Here is a 20,538-nt window from a genome sequence, read left to right as displayed (position 1 = left end):
TAGTGAGTGAATATATATGTATATATACACACATCCAAACAACCCCCCCCCCCATATATGTACATATATAGAGAGAGAGAATATGAAATGGGCTCATGAAACTATGGAGTCTGAGAAGTCCTATGATCTCCAAGCTGGTGGTTTAGCTCCAATCCAAGTCTGTAGGCCTGAAAACCAGGAGATCCAATGGTGTGAGTTCCAACCTGAATCTGAGTCCAAAGTCAGGAGAAGACTGATGTCCCAGCTCTAAGACAAGCAGAGAAAAATTCTCTCTTGCCCACCCTTTTTTTCTATTCAGGTCTTCAATGGATTGGATAAGGCCCACCTACATTGGGAAGGGCAATCTGTTTCACTCAATCTTACTGATTCAAATGTTAATCTCATCCAGACACAAGCTTATAAACATACCCAGAATAATGTTTGGCCAAATATCCGGGCACCCTGTGACCCAGTCAAGTTGCCACATAAAATTCACCATGGCAATTACTGAGTGAGGTTTAATTTTTTTCCAGTTCTTTTTTCCTTTAAATATATTCCATTAAGATTGAACAGTCTGCACACTGTGTTCAAAAATCATTTGAAATCACTCTTCATGTGACAATTTTCACAATGTGATATACAGTTAGGTTCCTTTGTTTCAGTTTGTTTTCTATTTTAGTGTTTGCTTTTTTTCTTTTCACTTCAATTTCAGTTTTTAATGTACAAAAGGTTAAGAAGCCAAAACTAACTGAAAAGGAATACTCTGAGAAGTCTTGCTTCTACCCCATCCCCTCTGTTTCTGCTCACATCCTATAGGTAAATTTTTTTAAAAATTTCTGGTTCTTTTCCCATTGTTCTCTCTCTCTCTCTCTCTCTCTCTCTCTCTCTGTCTCTCTCACACACACACACACACACACACACACACTCCTATTTTCCTTTCCTCATACTCAAAAGGTAGTGAAAAGAAAAGCATATTCTATATGCTATTCTTCATTGCATAGTACTTTTCTTAATGCTTTGGAGACTATACACAATTTGAATTTGTTCAACTATTTCACTTTGATTTATACACAGAGAGAACAGTCACAGATCCATCTAGAGGTAATGGTAAGAGAATAGGATACACAGCCTATAGCAGTAATTGTTGCCATTTGTATTAGTCAACTATTGCCACAATATTGCTGTGTAACAAACCACCTCAAAACTCAATGGCTTACAATAACAACAAGCATTTATTTTCATCTCATGGGTCTGTAGGTCAATTGTATGAGCTTGGCCAGGTAGCCTTACTTAAGGCTGCAGATAGAGTTCAGCATTGCTCCACATGTTGATACTGGGGCCCAAACCCAAGGGGTATGGCTATCAAGGAAAGGTCAGGAGAAACCATACAAGCACATTTAAGATCTCGGCTTATCCCACATTTGCTAATATTTCACTGGCAAAAGCAAGTCACTTGGAAAGTGATGGGCAGACAAGTATCTTCCACAAATGGTCAATGGGAGAGTGAATGGATATTAGCTAAAAAATAAATTCCAACTGTCCCCCAATATAAGGTTGATGCACCCTTTCTCTCTTCTTCCTTCCTTCTCCTATTTTGCTTCATGTAGTCTTTGCTCCTATGAATGCTTCTGTTCTCCAGTGACTTTGATGGACATTGCCTGTCAGTTTGGGGCTGAGGTTGATGACAATTGAGGTTGGGGAACGGTCAGTTCAAATATTGGTTTATATTAAGTGATGCCTCAGACTAAGATAAATATCATCTTTCCTGATATTTTTGATCTTATTCTTATATTTTCAAAATAAAAAGTCAAGGAAACTTTGTTTCTTGTGTATTCTGTATAGCTCAAGTATGTAAGATGCTTAAGAACTAGGGGAAGAGATAGAGACAGACAATGTGTGACTTTGTAGGTCATGTGAAGAGCCTAGATTTTATTCTAAATTCAATGGGCACCCATTGGAATGTTATAAGCATGGGAAATTTAATTTGCTTTTTTAAAAAAGAAATTGTTGTGTGGAGCTTGAGCTGCAGGGGGAAAAGTGGAAACAGGGAGGTAAGTTAGGAGATAGTTATAGTAGCCCAGGTGAGTGATAATGATGGTTTGGGTTAGGCTGGTAACAGTAAGTATGGTTAAGTGGTCAAATTTGGAATATATTTTGGAGATGGGAGCAATAAGATTTGCTGATAGATGTGATGTAGGAGGTTACAGGAAGAAAGAAAGAGTTGACTGTCAAGTGTTTTGACTTAATGGTGGAGGGGAAATATTGTTCTGACTTAGACATGGTATATTTGAGGGGTCTCTTAGTCATCCTGTGTATTAGTCCGTTTTCTGTCACATATCAGAATACCTGAAACTGGGTAATGAATAAAGAAAATGAAGTTTATTTTTTACAATTTTGGAGGCTGGGAAGTTCACAGTCCAGGGGGTGCATCTGGTGAAGGCCTTCTTCTGGGTGGGAACTGTCTACAGAGTCCTGTGGTAACCAACGTACCATATGGTGAGCATGGCATCAATTACAGAGCTAACCTTCTCACTTGTTCTCCTTGTAAAGCCATCAAAACCATACCTATGACAACCCATTAAACCATCAACTCATCACTCCATGAATGGATCATCCATTTGTGGGGGCAGTGTCCTCTTAATTCAATCACCTCTTAAAGGCTCCACCTTCCACCACCATACTGGGGCTTACATTCTAACATGAGCTTGGGGGAACATTCAAACCACAGCATCTAGGGAGAGATAATAAGTGAACAGTTGACTGAATTTTTACTAGGCATCAGGTACAGAGTTGAAATAATTATATCCCTTAGTAGTCAACAGCATAGTATAATGGTTATGAGTACAGACTATGGAGCAGACTGCCTGGGTTCACTGTTTCAGCTTTGCCACTGACAAGCATTGTGGTCTTAGGTAAGTTACTTAACCTTTTTGTGCCTCAGTTATCTGGTTCTGTAAGATGGGAATAATAGTACCTACTTCATAGAATTGAATGAATTCATATATGTAAAGCACTAAAAACAGTCCCTAATGTACACTAAAGGCTATATAAACATTAGCCATTATTAGCACATTGTCATTTTTCAGTCCATGCAAGACCATCTTGTTGACTTTTCTTCTCTGATCTTCACTCCCATTCTCTTCCCCCCAAAACATATTAAATATTATTTAATAAACTCACCATAATATTAAAATGACATATATTTAAATATGCATATATCTTTGTATTATATATCATATTTGTGTTTTCCTCTCAAGAAACTTTATCATGCAGTATAGCAAATACAGAGAAGTGTACACACTATACAGGTCAGGAGACAGATTCTTGCTCCACACCCTAGAAATCTTCCATGTGCTTCCTCCCAATTATTATCCCTTTCCCCCAAGAATAACCACTATTCTTTCATGACAATTAATTCCTTTTCTTTCTAGTTTTATCACTTAAGCATGTATCCCTAAACACTATAGTTTTGCCTGTTTTCCTTTGTTTTTTCTTTTGATATGTTTCTTAGGTCTCTTTTAATCTAAAGATTCCCTTACCCCTCTTTTTTTCCCTTGGAGTTTGTTAAAGAAACCAGATTAATTGTTCTATCATTTCCTGTAATCTGATTTTTACTGAATCCATTCTGTGGAATAATTTAACTGTTTTTCTGTCTTTTGCATATTCTGTAAATTGATAACTAGATTACCTTGGGGTAAAAATGTTATCTGTTTCTGTTCCACAAGAGTGTGACAGATTTAACAGACCAGGAGATGTTTGCTATGGCTAAAATAGGAAAGAGATTAAGAATAGAAACTATAACGCAACTGGGAATCCATCTAACAAAGAATGCATAAAACCTTCGAGAAAGTTTTAAAAACTACTAAAACACATAAAAGATTTGAAAAATAGTTGCAATATGTTCATGGAGATGGGAATTTGGGAGGACAGGATAGATGGGTACTCAGTATCCACTCTAATTTCTTTCAAGCTTGCTTCTTATACTAGAAAGTTAAAAACTACATTTCCCAGACTTCCTTGCAGTTAGGGTTCTAGAGTTTGAATTATTTCTGCCAACTAGGCACATTTAAGTAAGAGTTGGAAGGTGGAAGTGAGGCTAAAGTCTTCTTCCCACTGCTTTTTTTTTTTTTTTGCTGGCAAGCATGTTCATGAAGATATTAGTATTTTCTGCAGCAGCTTTCCAGAGCCCAGTTATTAGCCTTGTGGGTGTTGAATAGTAGTTGCTACAGTGTCTACTTGATTCATAAACTGTAGCTACAGTGGTGCATTCTTAACATCAATAATCCCAGTTGTGGGATCCTGATTCTCTATCTTCCTGATCGATAGGGACAGTGGTAGCAGCTCCTCGACAACCTAGTTCTGCAATATTATCCTGGGACTCATTTCTGATAGCCCACTCTAAAGCCCACTCCTCTAGCCCTTAACAATTTTCTAAGCACCGAATCTCTATATTAAATCCCTATGTATTTAAAATAGCCAGAACTATTTCTTGCAACTGAATGCAGACTCATACAATAACTAATAAAGATATAAAAGCTTTCCAAATTAGACAATCCTAATCAAAAATTTAAAATAATTAAGCAACCTAAAATGTATATGGAATAAATGTCTGCAAATATGTCAACTTCAAAAATGGAAGGGAAAAAAAAAGGTAATTGGGCCGAGCCCGTGGCGCACTCAGGAGGGTGTGGCGCGCTCCCGCTGCGGGTTCGGATCCTATATAGGGATGACCGGTGTGCTCACAGGGCTCACTGGCTGAGCGTGGTGCGGCTGGTCTCAAAAAAAAAAAAAAGGGAATTGGGCCGAGCCCGTGGCGCATTCAGGAGGGTGTGGCGCGCTCCCGCTGCGGGTTCGGATCCTATATAGGGATGACCGGTGTGCTCACAGGGCTCACTGGCTGAGCGTGGTGCGGCTGGTCTCAAAAAAAAAAAAAAGGTAATCACCATACCACCTTACAATTAAGAATATTGAGTCTATATATTAATTTGATAATTAATCTATATTAATTAGTAGATTAATTATTAGTTAATTAATCTAATTAATTAGTAATTAGATAATTAGTCTATATATTAACTTGATAATTGATGGTGGGTGATTGGACTATGGGAGTTTATTGTTTTTACCTTTATGTATCTGAAATTTTCCATAATAACATAAAAAGAATATTAAGTCTAGAGGTCAAAAGGAGTCAGGGATGGAATTATAAATTTGGGAGCCATCAAAATAAAAATATTTAAAGCCATGGGACTGGATAATACCATTTAGAAAGAGAGATAGAAAAGAGAACAGAGGACTAAAAAAGTGAGAACTCAGTATTTAGAAGTCAAAAGAGGAAAATAAACCAAAGCAGACTGAAGAGATGCCAGCAACGTAAGAGGAAAACCAGGAAAGTGAGATGTTTTGGAATTCTGGAGAAGAAAATGTTTCAAAAATGTAGAAGTGGCCAAGTGTGTCAAATGCTGCTCAAAGGCTAAAATGAGAACTGAGAATTTATCTTTTGAATTTGTCACACTGTAGGTTCAGACAATTCTTTGCAGAAATTCTGCTAGAAAGGAGAGCACAAAAATTAAGTAGTGGTTGGAGAGAAACATAGGTCAAAGCTTTTTTGTTTTGTCTTCTTTTAAGATACCTGATACTAAGGCATACTAGTGTACCAGTAGAATGATGCAAGTGATTATGGAAAACAGATAAACAAGAATTAACGCCCTGAACAAAATAAGCAAAACATGAGGGAACACTCTTCCATGTGCAACAGGAGTGAAGCCAATACTGTACATATAGGTTCAGATACATATAAGTGCATAGATTTGGTGCAGAGAAGATGAAGTTGTGTATGTCTATTTAACACCTTTTACCCTCTAAGCCTCACTTTCCTCACCAGTAAAGTGGGAAGGACCAACCTTATAAGATTTCTGTGAGGATCAAATGATTACAGAGTAAACACTCACTATTAACCTAGTGGGAAGTTATTGCTTAGGCTCCTAGTTCAATTCTCCATTAACTCAATATAGTTGTCTCTCATTTTTCATTTAATAAAATACCACAACTAAAATAACTATGATGGATGTAACTTAACTGGGTTGAGGGTGTTGGAGCAGGGTTTCCTGAGACATTTAAACTGAGAGCTAAATGATGTATAGGAATTAATTTGACAAAGGTTCAAGGAGGTTTAGAAACTTTTTTTTTTAAAAAAGTCTATTTTGGCGATAGCAAGGGCCAGATCATGAAGCAATTAAACACAGGGGAACACTCCTCCTGAGTGATCTCCTAAAACCTTTCGTGGGTCAGAATGGGGCTCTATGGCCCGTAAGAAGTAAGCATAATATAAACTAAATATTTTGCCTCTTGCTGAAGCCAATTCAAGTCCAGCTGAGATAAAAACAATTCACGGACTTTGATTAGACCATGAGCTATAAACCAAGGAGGGCAAACAGGTTTCACCTTTCTTGCCTTCTCTATTGACAAAGACCATCCTAACTTCTGAGTAAATGATTCTTAGGCTTGTTCAAGCTCAGCAGTAAAGTGTGGGAGCCAATTATCCACATTTGCCATAGACATTGGGAGCACATAGGAAATGGTGACACGAGTTACTCTTTTGGCATCCCTGAGCTAAGATGGCAACACAGCAACTTTTAAAAAGCAAAACAAACAAACAAACAAAAACCCCTTTATTTTTGAAGACTGGTATAAATATTAGCAGAATCGAAATTTCCTGACCACTCACAAAACAAGGAGAAGCAGCTGAAGTCAAAAATCAAAATAGGAAATCTGTGATGATTTTCAACCTGGTGCAAATCTTCAAAATTACAAATGAACGAGAGAGAAAAGTGAGAACCAAGGGAAAATGAAAAATAACCAGCAACATTTCCTGAAAACAGGTGTATAAAAGGTGAGTCAGGTGGCAGGTTACATATATAGAAACTTGTTTATGTGAAAGCTCAGAAAACATCACCTGACAAGGAAGTATCAAATGCCTCAGCATAACATGGATGAAAGGGAAAAAATTGTTCCTGTACAAAGATATATATTCCTTTTAAAAGGGGGAGTATTTCTATATATTTTGTAATATCTCTAAAGCACTGAATAGTGCTGATACAGTCATTTTGACTTTTATCATTAGGACAATGATCCATATAGTCTAACATCACACCCTTTTATGTACTAAGCAACGTTGTTTTTTTTTAAGAAATTAGCTGTTACAATTATTTTTTAAAAAGCAATACAGCTGCCCTCACTGGTTATTTTCTTGAGACATCCCAGTTTTAACAAACTTAAATGTAAAAAGTATTCAAAAACAAAACAAAAAAACTTGATCTTAATTGGAGTTTGCCCTTACGCAAGAGTTTTCTTGCTATGTAAGTTGCATTTTCTGTAGATAAGATTTCAGACTCACTTTTGAATATGCAAAAACATTTCATAGCTAAGACCACAAAAGGGCTGATCAGGAAGTGTTATTTAAATTAGCATTTTTAATATCAGTGGTTTTAAGATTGTCTTAAAGCTTGTCCTGGAGTTTAGCACATTTTAACACACTTTTAGTCTCTCCAAACACATAAGGCCCGAATTCTTCTGATTGAAGTACTTAGTTAAGAAAAGTAAAGTTTGTTCAACTGTGTGAGTCGCTAGTTACCGAATTCATGCCAATTCGATATCAAGGAGTCAACTTTTTGCCTGTTAAAGAAACAAGAAGGTAATCATGTCGACCAGTCTAAGATGGTTAGCCATCTGCTAAACGTGCTGAAGTGCAGATTACCCGGTCCCACCCCCAGTTCTACAGAATTGCTTTTTGAGGGGTGGAGGTTGGGGATGCATTCTGAACATGTTCCCCAGAAATTCTGAAACACCGTCCTGCAATCTACCAAGTCACTTGACCTTGGAAAGCAAAATTAGCTTGTTCCTAACAAACTGTTTTGGTAAAGGTTCATTCAGGCCGAAGGGGAAATTCTATAGTTCTCCAATCGACACCATCCAGGGATGGAGGTATAATAATATACATAAAGAGGTGAGCACACGCTGGGCGCCCCAAGGGTTTCCGGCCAACGAGAACAGGCCCTTTTTTCTGCGTGTAAAGAACTCGGGATCAAGGCCCAATGGAGACTGGGCAGACTTACTCAACCCTAACTGTGCAAAGAACCACGCTCTCTGACCCCTCTGTGGTTCTTCCCAGGGGTACGGGCGGCGCCCCGAGCCTAGGATCTGTCACAGGGACTTCAGCCCGCCGCCGCCGGGCGAGAAGGAAACGGGAGAGGCCGAGACGACGGTCACCAACGCCTCGGCGCAAAGCTGCGCGTGCGCAGCGAGGGGCCGCGCTCGCGGCGAAGTCAGTTTCCTGACTTTTGGAGGAAGTGGCGTTGCGTTAATTCTGGCCTTCCTCTAGCTGCCATCTTGCGTCCCCGCGCGCGTGTGCCTTTTCTCAGCTGGTCTGCCTGAGACCCCCTGAGCGCCAACCCTAGCCCCCCGCGCGGCCCCTTTTCCGCTCCGACAAGGTACAAAAAGGCTGTGGACGCCGGCGTGGGAGGAGGACGGGAGCGGGGGCGGGAAGTTCCCGGAAGGAGCGAGACAGGGAGGGACAGGGCTGAGGAGAGGAAGGCGATGCGACGGACGGGCGCACCCGCTCAGGCTGACTCTCGGGGGCGAGGTCGAGCCAGGGGCGGCTGCCCTGGGGGCGAGGCGACGCCGTCTCTTCCTCCACCGCGCGGCGGAACCCGAGGACAGGAGCCTCAGGTACCGCCAGGATTGCGGAGAGTGGCCGGGCCGGGGAGGCCCTGGCTAGGCCGAGGCCGGGCCAGGGCCAGGGGTGGGGGGTGCTGGCCAGGCGTGGGTTAGAGCCCTTGTTCCGGGCCTGCAAAGAGCGGGGAGTTGTGGGGGAGGGGTGGGCAGGCGGGTGCTCTTTAGGCTCCCTCGAAATCGAAATCGGAGCTTTGCGGGGTGGATTGGGGATCCAGGCCTCGGCCTTTGTAGGACGTTTATTCTCCTGCTTTTATCTTGGGAAATAACGAGCATGGAATGCTAGAATGAACTAGACCTTTTCTTTGCTGAAGACTTCCTCTTTTTCTAGATGAAAGAAACTATAATGAACCAGGAAAAACTTGCCAAACTGCAGGCACAAGTGCGCATTGGTGGGAAAGTAAGTTTTAATAGTTCTTAACGCTTTAAGGTTTAGGGTCTTTTAAAAATTCCTTTTGCGTTTGTAGTATTGTTGGTATGCCACTTTGTTACAGAATTAGCAAATCGGGGGGGATGGAGAAGCGGGGGTTAGATATGAAAAGAACACATAAAAATATTCCTTTTTTGTAAGTATGTTTATATTTTCAGTGTTACAGTGTATAAACAGAACAAAAGTGTTTCCTAATTTAATCAGTAAGAAAAATGTGTCAGTTCAGTTAGGTTGTTGTGCACATCATAGCCTTAACTTGTTTCAGCTTAGGTTGTATAATGTCAGTGGTGGTTTTTCGTTTTAACAACTAGGCTAACTCTGAATTAGTTGACAGGTTTCTCCTGTTACACTTAATACAAGTTTATCTCTCTTGTAAATTAAGACTTTTCTGTAATGCTTTCCGAATTAAATGCCATTCAGGGTAGTTGTATATTTTCAAGGATATTTGAAGATTGATTGATGAGTTTAAGAGCAGTGACAATTAGATTTGAAAATTCTAACTAAGTAGATACCTTGTCTCTTCTGACTTTGTATTACGCTAAAACTAAGGGAATGAAAATGATTTTTAAATGATCTGGTTTTGGTTAATTGGTGTTTCCTGGTGGATACTAACTAATCCTCTTCAGGGGGATTGTTTTTTGAACTTGCTTTTTAGTTTGTTTTCTAAATATTTATTTAAATCAGAAGTCCACTCTACACAGAGGTCTACATTGTTGTATTTTGTATTGTGTTAGCACATTCCTAGTATTTAACAAGGTGGGGTAACTTGTTGGAACAGAGCATGTCTTTACTTGGTAAAACTTGTAAAGCTTCCATCTCAAGTTTATTACCTGTTAGTTTTTCCCAGCTTTAAGCATTTACCTCAAGTGGAGTCTACTGTGAGGTAGCCAAAAGTTGCACATAGACTAAATAATAAGATGCAGCTCTGTTAAATTACTGGATTTTGCCAGCAGTGAGTTTATCCTGTGTTTTGTTTTGTTTTGTTTGTGGTTTTTTTGGCTGACGATAGTAGTCTTCAGATCCATTAACAACATTAGCTATTTCTTGTCCTTTTTAACAATGATTATCAGACTGTGGCCTTTGAGTGCCAGAAAAACTCATGTTCTTGTGGAGCAGGGTCTGGATGCTCTTATATTGGTGTTTTTAAGCACTATTCTTTTTGGTACAGGGTCAGAAGTAATTTGAATAATGTGCTTGTGTACAATCTTTTTGTAGTTACTGTGATCTTAGGCTTTAACTTTTGAGAGACATTACTCTAGAGTAAGAGAAAGTCTTGAGGTTTTCTAGGACTTTTAAAGTAATATAGGAACTTTGTATCCTAACATCTTAATAGTACTTGTTAGGCTAATACGGAAAGTATTTCAGTAGTAATTGTAATAAGGAAACATTTTCTATGCCTTTTAAGAAAACTTATTTTGGGATGTGAAGTTACATGAATTAATTTTGCCTTACAGAAAATTGCAAGTGTTAGGTACTTTTAGGTAAATGTTATAAAAACCCTTTTTTTCATTATCTAATCAGAGCATTGATAATAACTTAATTATTTAAGTAAAGACTGAACTGTACATATGTGAAGTATTTGAAACCTATAGAAGGTGTGCTGGTTTTGTTTTTAGAATCTTATAGTAGTTCCTTAGAATTTCTTAGGATTCTTTGGAAACCAGGTATCTACATGACCACTTCAAGGTAATTTTTGTTCTTAAACGTTTTGTGGGGGTTTGGTAACCAGTATTTTTTTGTCGCTATTGATATTTTCTTCAGTTAAACTCTAATTTATTTAAGCCATTACTATGTTTGGATCCTGAGGATATAAAATTGAAGAAATTTAAAGTCCCTAGTGGGGGCTTTCAGCCTAGTAGTGGAGACAGGCTTTTTCTAAAAAATCTGTTTTCATAGTGTAATATACATGGTGCAACAGAAGCATTTTCATTATATAAAGATGACAGTGATTCTACATGGGGAGTAGTTGCAGAGTTTAGGGAAGGTACAGAGGAGGTAATGGCTTGAATAAGATTTTAAAGGTTGAATAGAAATTGGGATGGTGCTTTAGGGACAGGGAGGTTTGTAGTTCGTGTTGGTTGGGGGACAGGTAGGTGGTTGGGTGGTAGCCTTTCCTTGAGTGCCTTTAATGAACCAGATATTATTCTAGATGCTGGCTTTATAGCAGTAAACAGAATAGCAGCCCTCCAGCAGCATACATTCTAGTGAGAGGAGACAGACAATATAATGTATTTATCTCTTATAGTAATAAGTGTTATGAAGAAAAATAAACCAAGATAGAAAGAAAATGATGAGTGTGGGAGTTGCTGTTTCATATTGGGTGGTTGAGAAAGGCCACTCTGATAAGGTGGCATAAGAGCAGAGATCTGCACTGAGGGAGGGAGCCATGAAGATGGCTAGGTGAAGAGAGAAACAGAATGTGCAAAGGCCCTAGGGTCATAGCCTGCTTGGCCTATTTGAGGAACAGCAAAGAGGTTTCTTTGACTAAAGATGAGTATATGTGTATGGTAGGACATGTGGTTGAGCGAGGCCTATTAAAGGCAGGACAGACTATAGTGGTCTTGTAGGTTAAGATGGGAACTTCAGATTTTACTCTTGGGTGCTACACATGTCTATGTACAGACTTATTTGGTTATTTCATACATTATCTTGTCCATGAATATTAATTTGGATGTTGATTTTTCTTTAATGTAAAAACACAAAAGGTTTGGACATTCCAGACATGGAGCTCTTCTAAATGAGGCTTAATTTAAAATGATACATGTCACCTCTTTGATCAGTTTTAGAACAAATAGTATAAAGAGTAGGACTTTGAAAAGAATATTGTTTTATATATCTGACAAAACTAGAGATTTAGAAGTTATTAAAGATTTGTAGACAGTTCCTTTCTTTTCCTTCTTTTTGCTTCCATCTTTGCCTTAGCCTGTCTACTCACTGCATAAAAATGTTTTTTTATTTTCTTATACAGATCTGAAGGGTCGGAAAAGAATTAGAAACTGTTCCCATTTGAAAATGTCTGTTGTTATGGTATAAGCGTGCTGTTTTCTCTTTTTCTCCCCATTTTAGGGAACTGCTCGCAGAAAGAAGAAGGTGGTTCATAGAACAGCTACAGCAGATGATAAAAAACTTCAGTTCTCTTTAAAGAAGTTAGGGGTGAACAATATCTCTGGTATTGAAGAAGTAAGTGTCAAATTTTGTTTCTCAAAAAATGACATTTGGCTGGGGAAAGTTTTAATGTTCATCCATTAAGTGATTTTTTTTTTGTTTTGACTCTGCTTCCAGCGAAGTATTTCATATCCTACTAGTCTTATGTTTCTACTCTGTTAATATCAGTAAGATTGCTAAGTATGAAAGTGATTAATGTGCCCATTCCATTCCAGGCAAAATTTCACCTGTGCTTCACAGTGAAATACTAGATTAGTTAGTCAGACTTTAGTTTTTGTTCAATAAAACATATTTGGTTTTAAAGGGATTTTGGTGGGTGTTGCTAATATTAAAAATTTTTCTTTATAGGTGAATATGTTTACAAACCAAGGAACAGTGATTCACTTTAACAACCCTAAAGTTCAGGCATCTCTGACAGCGAACACTTTCACCATTACAGGCCATGCTGAGACAAAGCAGCTGACAGAAATGCTACCCAGCATCTTAAACCAGCTTGGTGCAGACAGTCTGACTAGTTTAAGGAGACTGGCTGAAGCTCTGCCCAAACAATGTGAGTTTCCTAGTAGTGCTTTTACTGGGGGGTTACTCATATAGCAGCAAATTTCTGTGACCTCAGGATTCAAAGTAGATGTGGATATCTTTAAATTTTCAAATGCAAACTTTAATCTAAAAAATAAATTTCTAACTGATTTTTAAGCACATGTTCTTGGTATTTACAATAATTTATAGTTTGCTGTGATCATTGTACTTGATTTAGTAGAATGTTTTCTATTAGCTTGCTTGGTTTAGATCACAGCCTTAAATTGTACTCTTTTTTTAGCTGCAGATGATGAAAATGTTACTTTTGGGCTTTGCTGGTAATTACTTATAGTTTAGAATTGATTACAAAATCTATTAATGTAAACTATCAAATTTCTTCAGTTGTATCTATATGATTGGTATTACCAACAGTCTTTTTTTAAAAAAAATGGCCTGCCAGTATTCTGGTGCTTTTAACTACAGTATGACAGAGATTTTGTTCAGAGCAGAAAATAGTTTAGTTGAATAAGTGTATATCAGGGTAGTTGTAACTTTACATTGAGGCTCTTTGCTTAAAATTTTGAAGAATGGGAATGCAGAAACAAGTCAGAGACTTCTTACATGGTTTATTATTAGTCACCCATTTTTTTTAGTGTTGACTCACTCTGCCTCAGTTTATATTTTTATTGTCACATTGAGAGGCACAAGACTGTCTCAGGCTTTCAGAACTAAACTGGGTCTTTGAAGTGTCCTGCTGAGGCTAGTACATAACTCTGATGTGTAGTTTATGTTCTTGTTGATAAAGGAAAGTGGATACTTACCACTCAAAGACACTTTAGTTTTTGATCAGTTTTTCATTTCATTAAATGTTTGTTGAGCATCTCTCTCCCTTATGCCACACACAAACCACACAGTATTTGAGAAATCCGTCTCTTCATTTGCCTTCATTTGATATGTGGGTTTTACCTACACCCTGATGGCTCCCTTCTGCTTTCATACCAACTCAGGGCCTATGATGGGGCAGAGGCATTGAAAAGATAGGTACGGGCTGGCCCATGCCTCACTTGGGAGAGTGTGGTGCTGATAACACCAAGGCCACTGGTTCGGCTCCCTATATAGGGATGGCCGGTTAGCTCACTTGGGAGAGCGTGGTGCTGACACCACCAAGTCAAGGGTTAAGATCCCCTTACCAGTCATCTTCTATAAAAAAAAGAAAGAAAAGAAAAGATAGGTATGGAATTTGGTTTGTTGGCTGCTACTAGTATTCTAGGCCATTTGTAGACATCAGAATATCATGTTATATTAATAGTACTATAGATGATATCCCAAGTGTTACTTGTCATCATAAATGTAAGTTGTAACAACACTTGAGTTTCATCTGCTCTTTTGGTTAATGTTTATTGAAAACTTAGGCCTATATATGAGTAACATCTACATTTCCCTTTTATAGCTGTGGATGGAAAAGCACCACTTGCTACTGGAGAGGAGGATGATGATGAAGTTCCAGGTAAGAACCTTCTCTTGTCGTTAACCTAGAGAATCTTAGCAGGGGAGAATAAAGAATTTTTACACTGCAGGAAAAACCACCTTGGGTGGGTGGCAATAAGTAAAAGGGGGGAAAGGGGGCCATGGACCTCACTTAGAATGAGAAAAATAATGCAGTGTTATTTAACTGGGAGTTATGTTTATAGATTTGCCTTCTTTTTGTTTGGGATCCCAAGGACGTCTAGGGTAGCTAACTTTAAATTACATATTGAATAAAAAGTGTGTATATTGTGACCTAAATATAACTACCTATAGATCACCAACGACCCTTGTTTCCTAATTTAAAATCCATGAATTATGAGATGGTATGGAGAAGTTGTTTGAGTATTTTGGGATAAAACCATTCTAAAATCTGTAGCAAAATAACTCCTTTGGCAGTCATGAGGCATTTTCTCTTATTATCTCTATTTTTGGATAATTTACTTTGTTGTAAAACAAATATTTATTGGATGAGAGAATCACTAGACTCATAAGTATTCCCCTTTGCTCAGACAGATGTCCTTAGGAACCCAGGAAAACTCCAGAGTCTTGTGTCATGGTATTCTTTGGTTCTGCTCTCGCACATTGATCAATGTATTACATTGTTTAATTTTAATTCTTGTGGGATGGGAATGGGAAGGATATGTACATATTCTTTACACACAGTATTTACATCGTTGGCAAATGAATGGCTTTTTCTTGTATAATTATATCCCTTAACATGAACTTCTAGATGGGCCAGGTGAATAGTGGTCTCATTGGAAATAAAGCAAAGTGTTTAAATGTAATCCTTATTTAATTGTAGGATATATTTTGAGAACGTTTCCTTTTCTCCTCATAAGATCTGATCATTATTTGCAAATTTGGCTTTTTTTCAGAATTTCTACTTTTTTTTTCTTTTTCTAGATCTTGTGGAGAATTTTGATGAGGCTTCCAAGAATGAGGCAAACTGAATTGGATGAACTTCTGAAGAAGATAAAACTTGAAGAAGTTTCTGGGAGCTGCTATTTTATATTATGACTGCTTTTTAAAATTGTTTTGTTTAAGGATCTAATAAAATCTAGATCTCTAATATTTTTAAACCCAAGCCCTTTGGACACTGCAGCTCTTTTCAGTTTTTGCTTATACACAATTCATTCTTTGCAGCTAATTAAGCTGAAGAAGCCTGGGAATAAAGTTTGAAACAAAGGTTAATAAAGTTCTTTGCCTAGTATACCGTTTTATTTTTTATTTCATTGACACTGATATGTAAGCAAAGTTGTTTATAAAAAGCTAATTATGGCATGTAATATGGCTGATAAACTTTGATGGATTTTGATTCAAGATTTAAAATCACAGTATAGTGTAGCAAAGATATTAAAGTCCTCGTGTTTGAAAGCTTTTTTATCCAGCAGTCCTTAGGTCTTCCATGGTTTATGTAGTGGTAATAAACATAAGATGAAAGTAGAGTATTCCTTAGTGGGTAAGCAAAGGGCTTTTTCTCTTGATACTGTCCATCTTAATTGTAAGCATATATTAAGTGCCTTATGACTATTCTCTCACTTAGTTTTATCTCATTTAATCCTCAATTTATGAAGTGTAGGGACTAGTAGCTCCATTTTGTAGGTGTAACCTGAGATTTAGAGCTGCAAAAAAGTGAAAGTAGTTAATATCCAAATACCTTCTTTGTAGGATATTCTATAAGGGGTCTAGAAAAAAGTATAGTAGGAATGTCTGTTGGATCACTTTCTCTTCCTTGAGTGATAACACTATAAATGAATAGGGCTACTTTGTGTGTGTGTGTGTGTGTGTGTGTTTTTAATATACAGTAAAATTGAATGTAATTTTAAGAAATTTTTTTTTTTTTTTTTTTTTTTTGTCTTTTTCGTGACCGGTAAGGGAATCGCAACCCTTGGCTTGGTGTCACCCGCACCGCGCTCAGCCAGTGAGCACACCAGCCACTCCTATATAGGATCCGAACCCGCGGCGGGAGCATCGCTGTGCTCCCAGCGCTGCACTCTCCCAAGTGTGCCACGGGGCCAGCCCGTAATTTTAAGAATTTTAACATGTAACATGTATGTGCCACCATCATCAGGATACTGAAGAGTTCCATCACCTCAGAAAACTCCCTCAACATAAGGCTACTTCTAAAAAAACTTGCTTTAACAATCATCTTGAAGCAGATACAACTTTAAAAAACACAGTTCACAATTGAAACGATTATATAATCTGCAAGGCCAACTGAAGAAAACTTAGTTTCTACTTGTAACAATTCATTTAAAATTTTCATAGCAATTTGCAAGTACCATTTGCAAGTACTATACAGCTATATATAAAAGTTACTCTTAGTTTACTGTACCAAAGAAGTTCTGTGTAAAAAGTATCTGTGTATGTTTACTTTGTATTATTTTATCCAAAGGATATGTATCAGTCCTGTTAAAGTACACTGCTACAGTAACAAGGCCCCTGAAGTCTCAATGGTTAACAAAATTACAAAAACTAATTGCACTTTTCCGGATTTGTGGGTCAGGTTGGGCTCTGCTACATCTTCCCTCCCGGTCCCACACTAACAGGGCAACTGCCAACTGGGATGCTCCAGCTTCTTGGCAGAGAAGATGGTGGTCATGTGCTGGCTAATGTTACTCACAAATGTCACTTCTTAATGTAACTGACCACAGCAAGTGGAATGGCTAAGCTGGAGGGCAGTGGAGTGGGAAGGTCTGGAGTGATGCCGATGCTGCTGGTCTACTGGCTGTACTTTGGTAGCATGATTATTAGAAACAGTCTCAACTCATCCCAAGAGGTATTGGGGTGACAGTGACATGCTAATTAGCTTGTGAAGAATGTCACTATCTGATTTGTCTTTGCAGTTTGACCTAGATCTATAGGAAAGACACTAAGTAGAGAAGTGCAATAGATTTCCAGGCTGTTTTACAATACATCATCCCAGGGCAATTTGCTTATAGTGCAGGTGCCGGCTAAAGTTAAGCCTTTTATGCTCAGACCTTTTTTGAACAACCTTTCCCAAACAACCTCTGAAAGTGTTATTTCTTTGGTTCATTGTTTAAATGATAGGGTGGCTATGGATAGGAAGGGCTTTTCTTATAATCTTTTCAATATCAGAGTAGGGAGAGTTATGCTAAAATCTTTGTTACTAGAAACGTTTGTCACACTTGATGTCTGTGATTTGCTGTGGTTGGGCTCTACTTTACTCCAGGAGCAGCCTTTATTTGGATCATTGCCAGTATAATGACAGAAAAAGATGACATCCAATCAGCTTGTTCTTCAAATTTATGCTGGAAAGTGATGCACATGTTAGTGATCAAATTTCATCAGTCAGAGCAAGTCACATACATAATCAAGTCTGATAAACATGGGAATGGAGAAGTATAATCCTTCCCCAGAGTGGGGTAGCAGATATTTTTGAACAATAATGCAATCTACCATATCCTTAAAAATTTAATTGTCTACAATTCCTGTAGCTGCTATTGCATGTTAAAAGCACTCTACCACTTGTTTTATGTCTTCTTTGATTTTCATAACAATCTCAAAAAACAGCCACATTGTACAGATAAGGAAACCATCTTCAATAGTCTCAGCTCACTCAGCCCATTAAGCGGTATGATGAGATTCAAACCCAGGTCTGCTCTTTTGAGTTCTACCTACTGGAAAGAATATTATGCCCTGGCAGACTAGAAGAGCAGATTAATCTGGTTGATTTTGGGGGGGTGGCGGTGGGGGGAGGTACTGTTCGCTACTTTTAAGAATAGCTTTGGGCCGGCCCGGTGGCGCACTGCTACAGTGCGCCGCTTGGGAAGCGCGGTGGCACTCCTGCCGAGGGTTCGGATCCCACATACAGACTGGCCGCTCACTGGCTGAGCGAGGAGCAGGGGCAACACCGAGGGTTGCGATCCCGTTGCTGGTCCCGGTCCGGTACGGGCGCGACACTGAGGGTTGCGATCCATTGCCGGACACGAAAAAAAAAAAAAAAAAAGAATAGCTCTGGACCAAACTAGTTTTCAGCTGGATCTGAACCAGGGCTACACTAATGAAGAGATAAACATCCATTTTGATCTGAGTGCTCTTAGGATTAATGCCCTTTACTTGGAATAATTGAGTCAGAGAACACTTGTGTCTCCATAATAATTCTATGGTGAATTATGTCATTGTTAGGACAGAAAACTACATTCTAAAATTTAGAAACAGGTTTAGAAATGGGCTAAAGGTCACTAAGGTTTGGGTATGATTTCTACTAATCATTTTTCTCAATTAACACTGAATTCACGCTTTAGTAGCTCTTTCCTCCCCCACCCCCCATTAAGATATAAATGTAGGGGGCCGGCCCGGTGGTGCACTGCTACAGTGCGCCGCTTGGGAAGCGCAGCGGCGCTCCCGCCGAGGGTTCGGATCCCATGTACAGACCGGTTCCCGCTCACTGGCTGAGCGAGGTGTGCGTGCAGCACCGAGGGTTGCGATCCCGTTGCCGGTCCCGGTCCGGTACGGGCGCGACACTGAGGGTTGCGATCCGTTGCCGGTCACGAAAAAAGACAAAAAGAAAATAAATAAATAAATAAATGTAGATATATATGTCAATTTTTTTGAGAAGTCTTAAGGCAACCAACAGATTTTAGATTTTCCAAAAAAATGATTAGAAAAGTCTTTTATTCACATAAGTTTTCATCAGTCCAATGAGCACAATCTTGAATACCATTTTTGCATTGAGTTCTGGGAATGCAGGCACAGTCAGCAAAGAAAACAGTATCACATCTCCAGCCTGAAAACTTTGGGCACTGTAAAACTAGACAATTTTATTTATTTTTTAAAACTGTAACTGTTAAAATGTCAACGTGGACAGGAAAAGATGGTGTTGGAAAAGAATTAGCCATCTGTATTATTAAAATATTGGTGAAAACTGTCCAGTGGGAAAATTGCTGATGTTTATTAGAGATTCTCCATGTTTGGATGAAAGAATTTGCCCTTTGAAAAGCCAAGAAGAGTATTTACTTCTCCCCATCATCCTAAAAATAAACATACTGACATGTTACATAAACAACAAAGGGTCTGTATGAGATTGTATTTCAATAAGCAGGGAAAAGAATCAGTATTTGCTAATTGGCACCTAGCAAGAAGAAAAGGATCTCTTTATACTTTTAGGCTTTTGTTGAAGCGTTGTTATCTGTAACTCCTAGGAAGCATTTCTATTTTTGTCCTTCACAATGACTAGACAAAGGGTAGGAAATTAGTGTATTTCTGATAAGTTTTTTATATACTGATTGGGGCCATGCGGTATTGGAATTGTACATACTGCAGTGGTTTTAGAATAAGCCAGCCTTGCCAGATTGTAAAATGGTCAGGGGTGCTGCTCAGTGTTAAACTACCATAAGGAACATGGTTGGAGGCAAGGAAGAAAGTGGGGAGAGGGACAAAGAAATGCCAAAGGTTAAACAAATTTTTGACAGCCAAAGCATTCTTGAAACTTTTCTTTGATCCTTACCAAAATTTCCAAAGAAATCCAAAAGGAATTTGATAGCAGACAAGAGCTGTCCATCAAGATTATTTCCTTTGTTAATCCTTGCAACACTGGCGTTATTTACTTCTAGCTAGAGAACACATCTACTGTAAATATGCACAAACTACTGGAGATGATAGAATTGCATAATAGTGGATATAAATATCCTTAAGGAAGGTTTCTAAGTATGAGTTAACTTATGTAATTGAAGTGTAAGGGTAGCCACTCCAAGAACCCATTAAAAAATCAATTGCAGGGCCGGCCCGTGGCTCACTCGGTAGAGTGCGGTGCTGATAACACCAAGGCCACAGGTTCGGATCCCATATAGGGATGGCCGGCTTGCTCACTGGCTGAGCGTGGTGCTGACAACACCAAGCCAAGGGTTGAGATCCCCTTACCGGTCATCTTTAAAAAAAAAAAAAATTGTTTTAAGACTATCTGGAATATATAACATATACTCAATAAACATCTGAGCTGTCACCACAGTCATTTCTTGTGTCACACACCTTGTCCACATATGGCCATATCTTCTGGTTGGGACACTTGAATATCAAGTTTTGTGGGAGGCTGCTGGGCATTTGACCTATATTAGACAAAGGCATTATTTCTTTTTTTTTTTTTTTTCTCCTTTTTTTTCTCTTTTTTCGTGACCGGCAACGGATCGCAACCCTCAGTGTCGCGCCCGTACCGGACCGGGACCGGCAAC

The 20,538-nt window shown here is 38.7% G+C and overlaps 2 protein-coding genes across 3 annotated transcripts in view; one reads left to right on the top strand and one right to left on the bottom strand.

The window, feature by feature from the left end:
• Positions 1 to 8,329: 8,329 nt before the first annotated feature.
• Positions 8,330 to 15,557, top strand: BTF3 (basic transcription factor 3). 2 transcript variants are annotated; one of them, XM_008573316.1, is made up of 6 exons: positions 8,330 to 8,465; positions 9,038 to 9,106; positions 12,203 to 12,316; positions 12,650 to 12,851; positions 14,271 to 14,327; positions 15,251 to 15,557. In XM_008573316.1, exons 2-6 carry the CDS (start codon positions 9,038 to 9,040, stop codon positions 15,295 to 15,297), a joined length of 489 nt encoding a protein of 162 aa, XP_008571538.1. In that variant the 5' UTR covers positions 8,330 to 8,465; the 3' UTR covers positions 15,298 to 15,557. The 2 variants fall into 2 exon arrangements, with proteins under 2 accessions (XP_008571538.1, XP_008571537.1); XM_008573315.1 differs by having other exon boundaries at positions 8,331 to 8,703.
• Positions 15,558 to 18,984: 3,427 nt separating this feature from the next.
• LOC103590963 (low-density lipoprotein receptor class A domain-containing protein 1-like) overlaps positions 18,985 to 20,538 on the bottom strand; it is a 2,363-nt gene continuing 809 nt past the window's right edge. Inside the window, exon 2 of the mRNA XM_008573323.1 lies at positions 18,985 to 19,121. Coding sequence (XP_008571545.1) covers positions 18,985 to 19,121 — 137 coding nt within the window. The remainder of the gene's footprint in view (positions 19,122 to 20,538) is intronic.

This window comes from Galeopterus variegatus, unplaced genomic scaffold (assembly GCF_000696425.1).
Source record: "Galeopterus variegatus unplaced genomic scaffold, G_variegatus-3.0.2 Scaffold902, whole genome shotgun sequence".
NCBI lineage: Eukaryota > Metazoa > Chordata > Mammalia > Dermoptera > Cynocephalidae > Galeopterus > Galeopterus variegatus.
The sequence above is the reverse complement of the archived record's forward strand: the minus strand, read 5'-3'. Positions and strand labels throughout refer to the sequence as shown.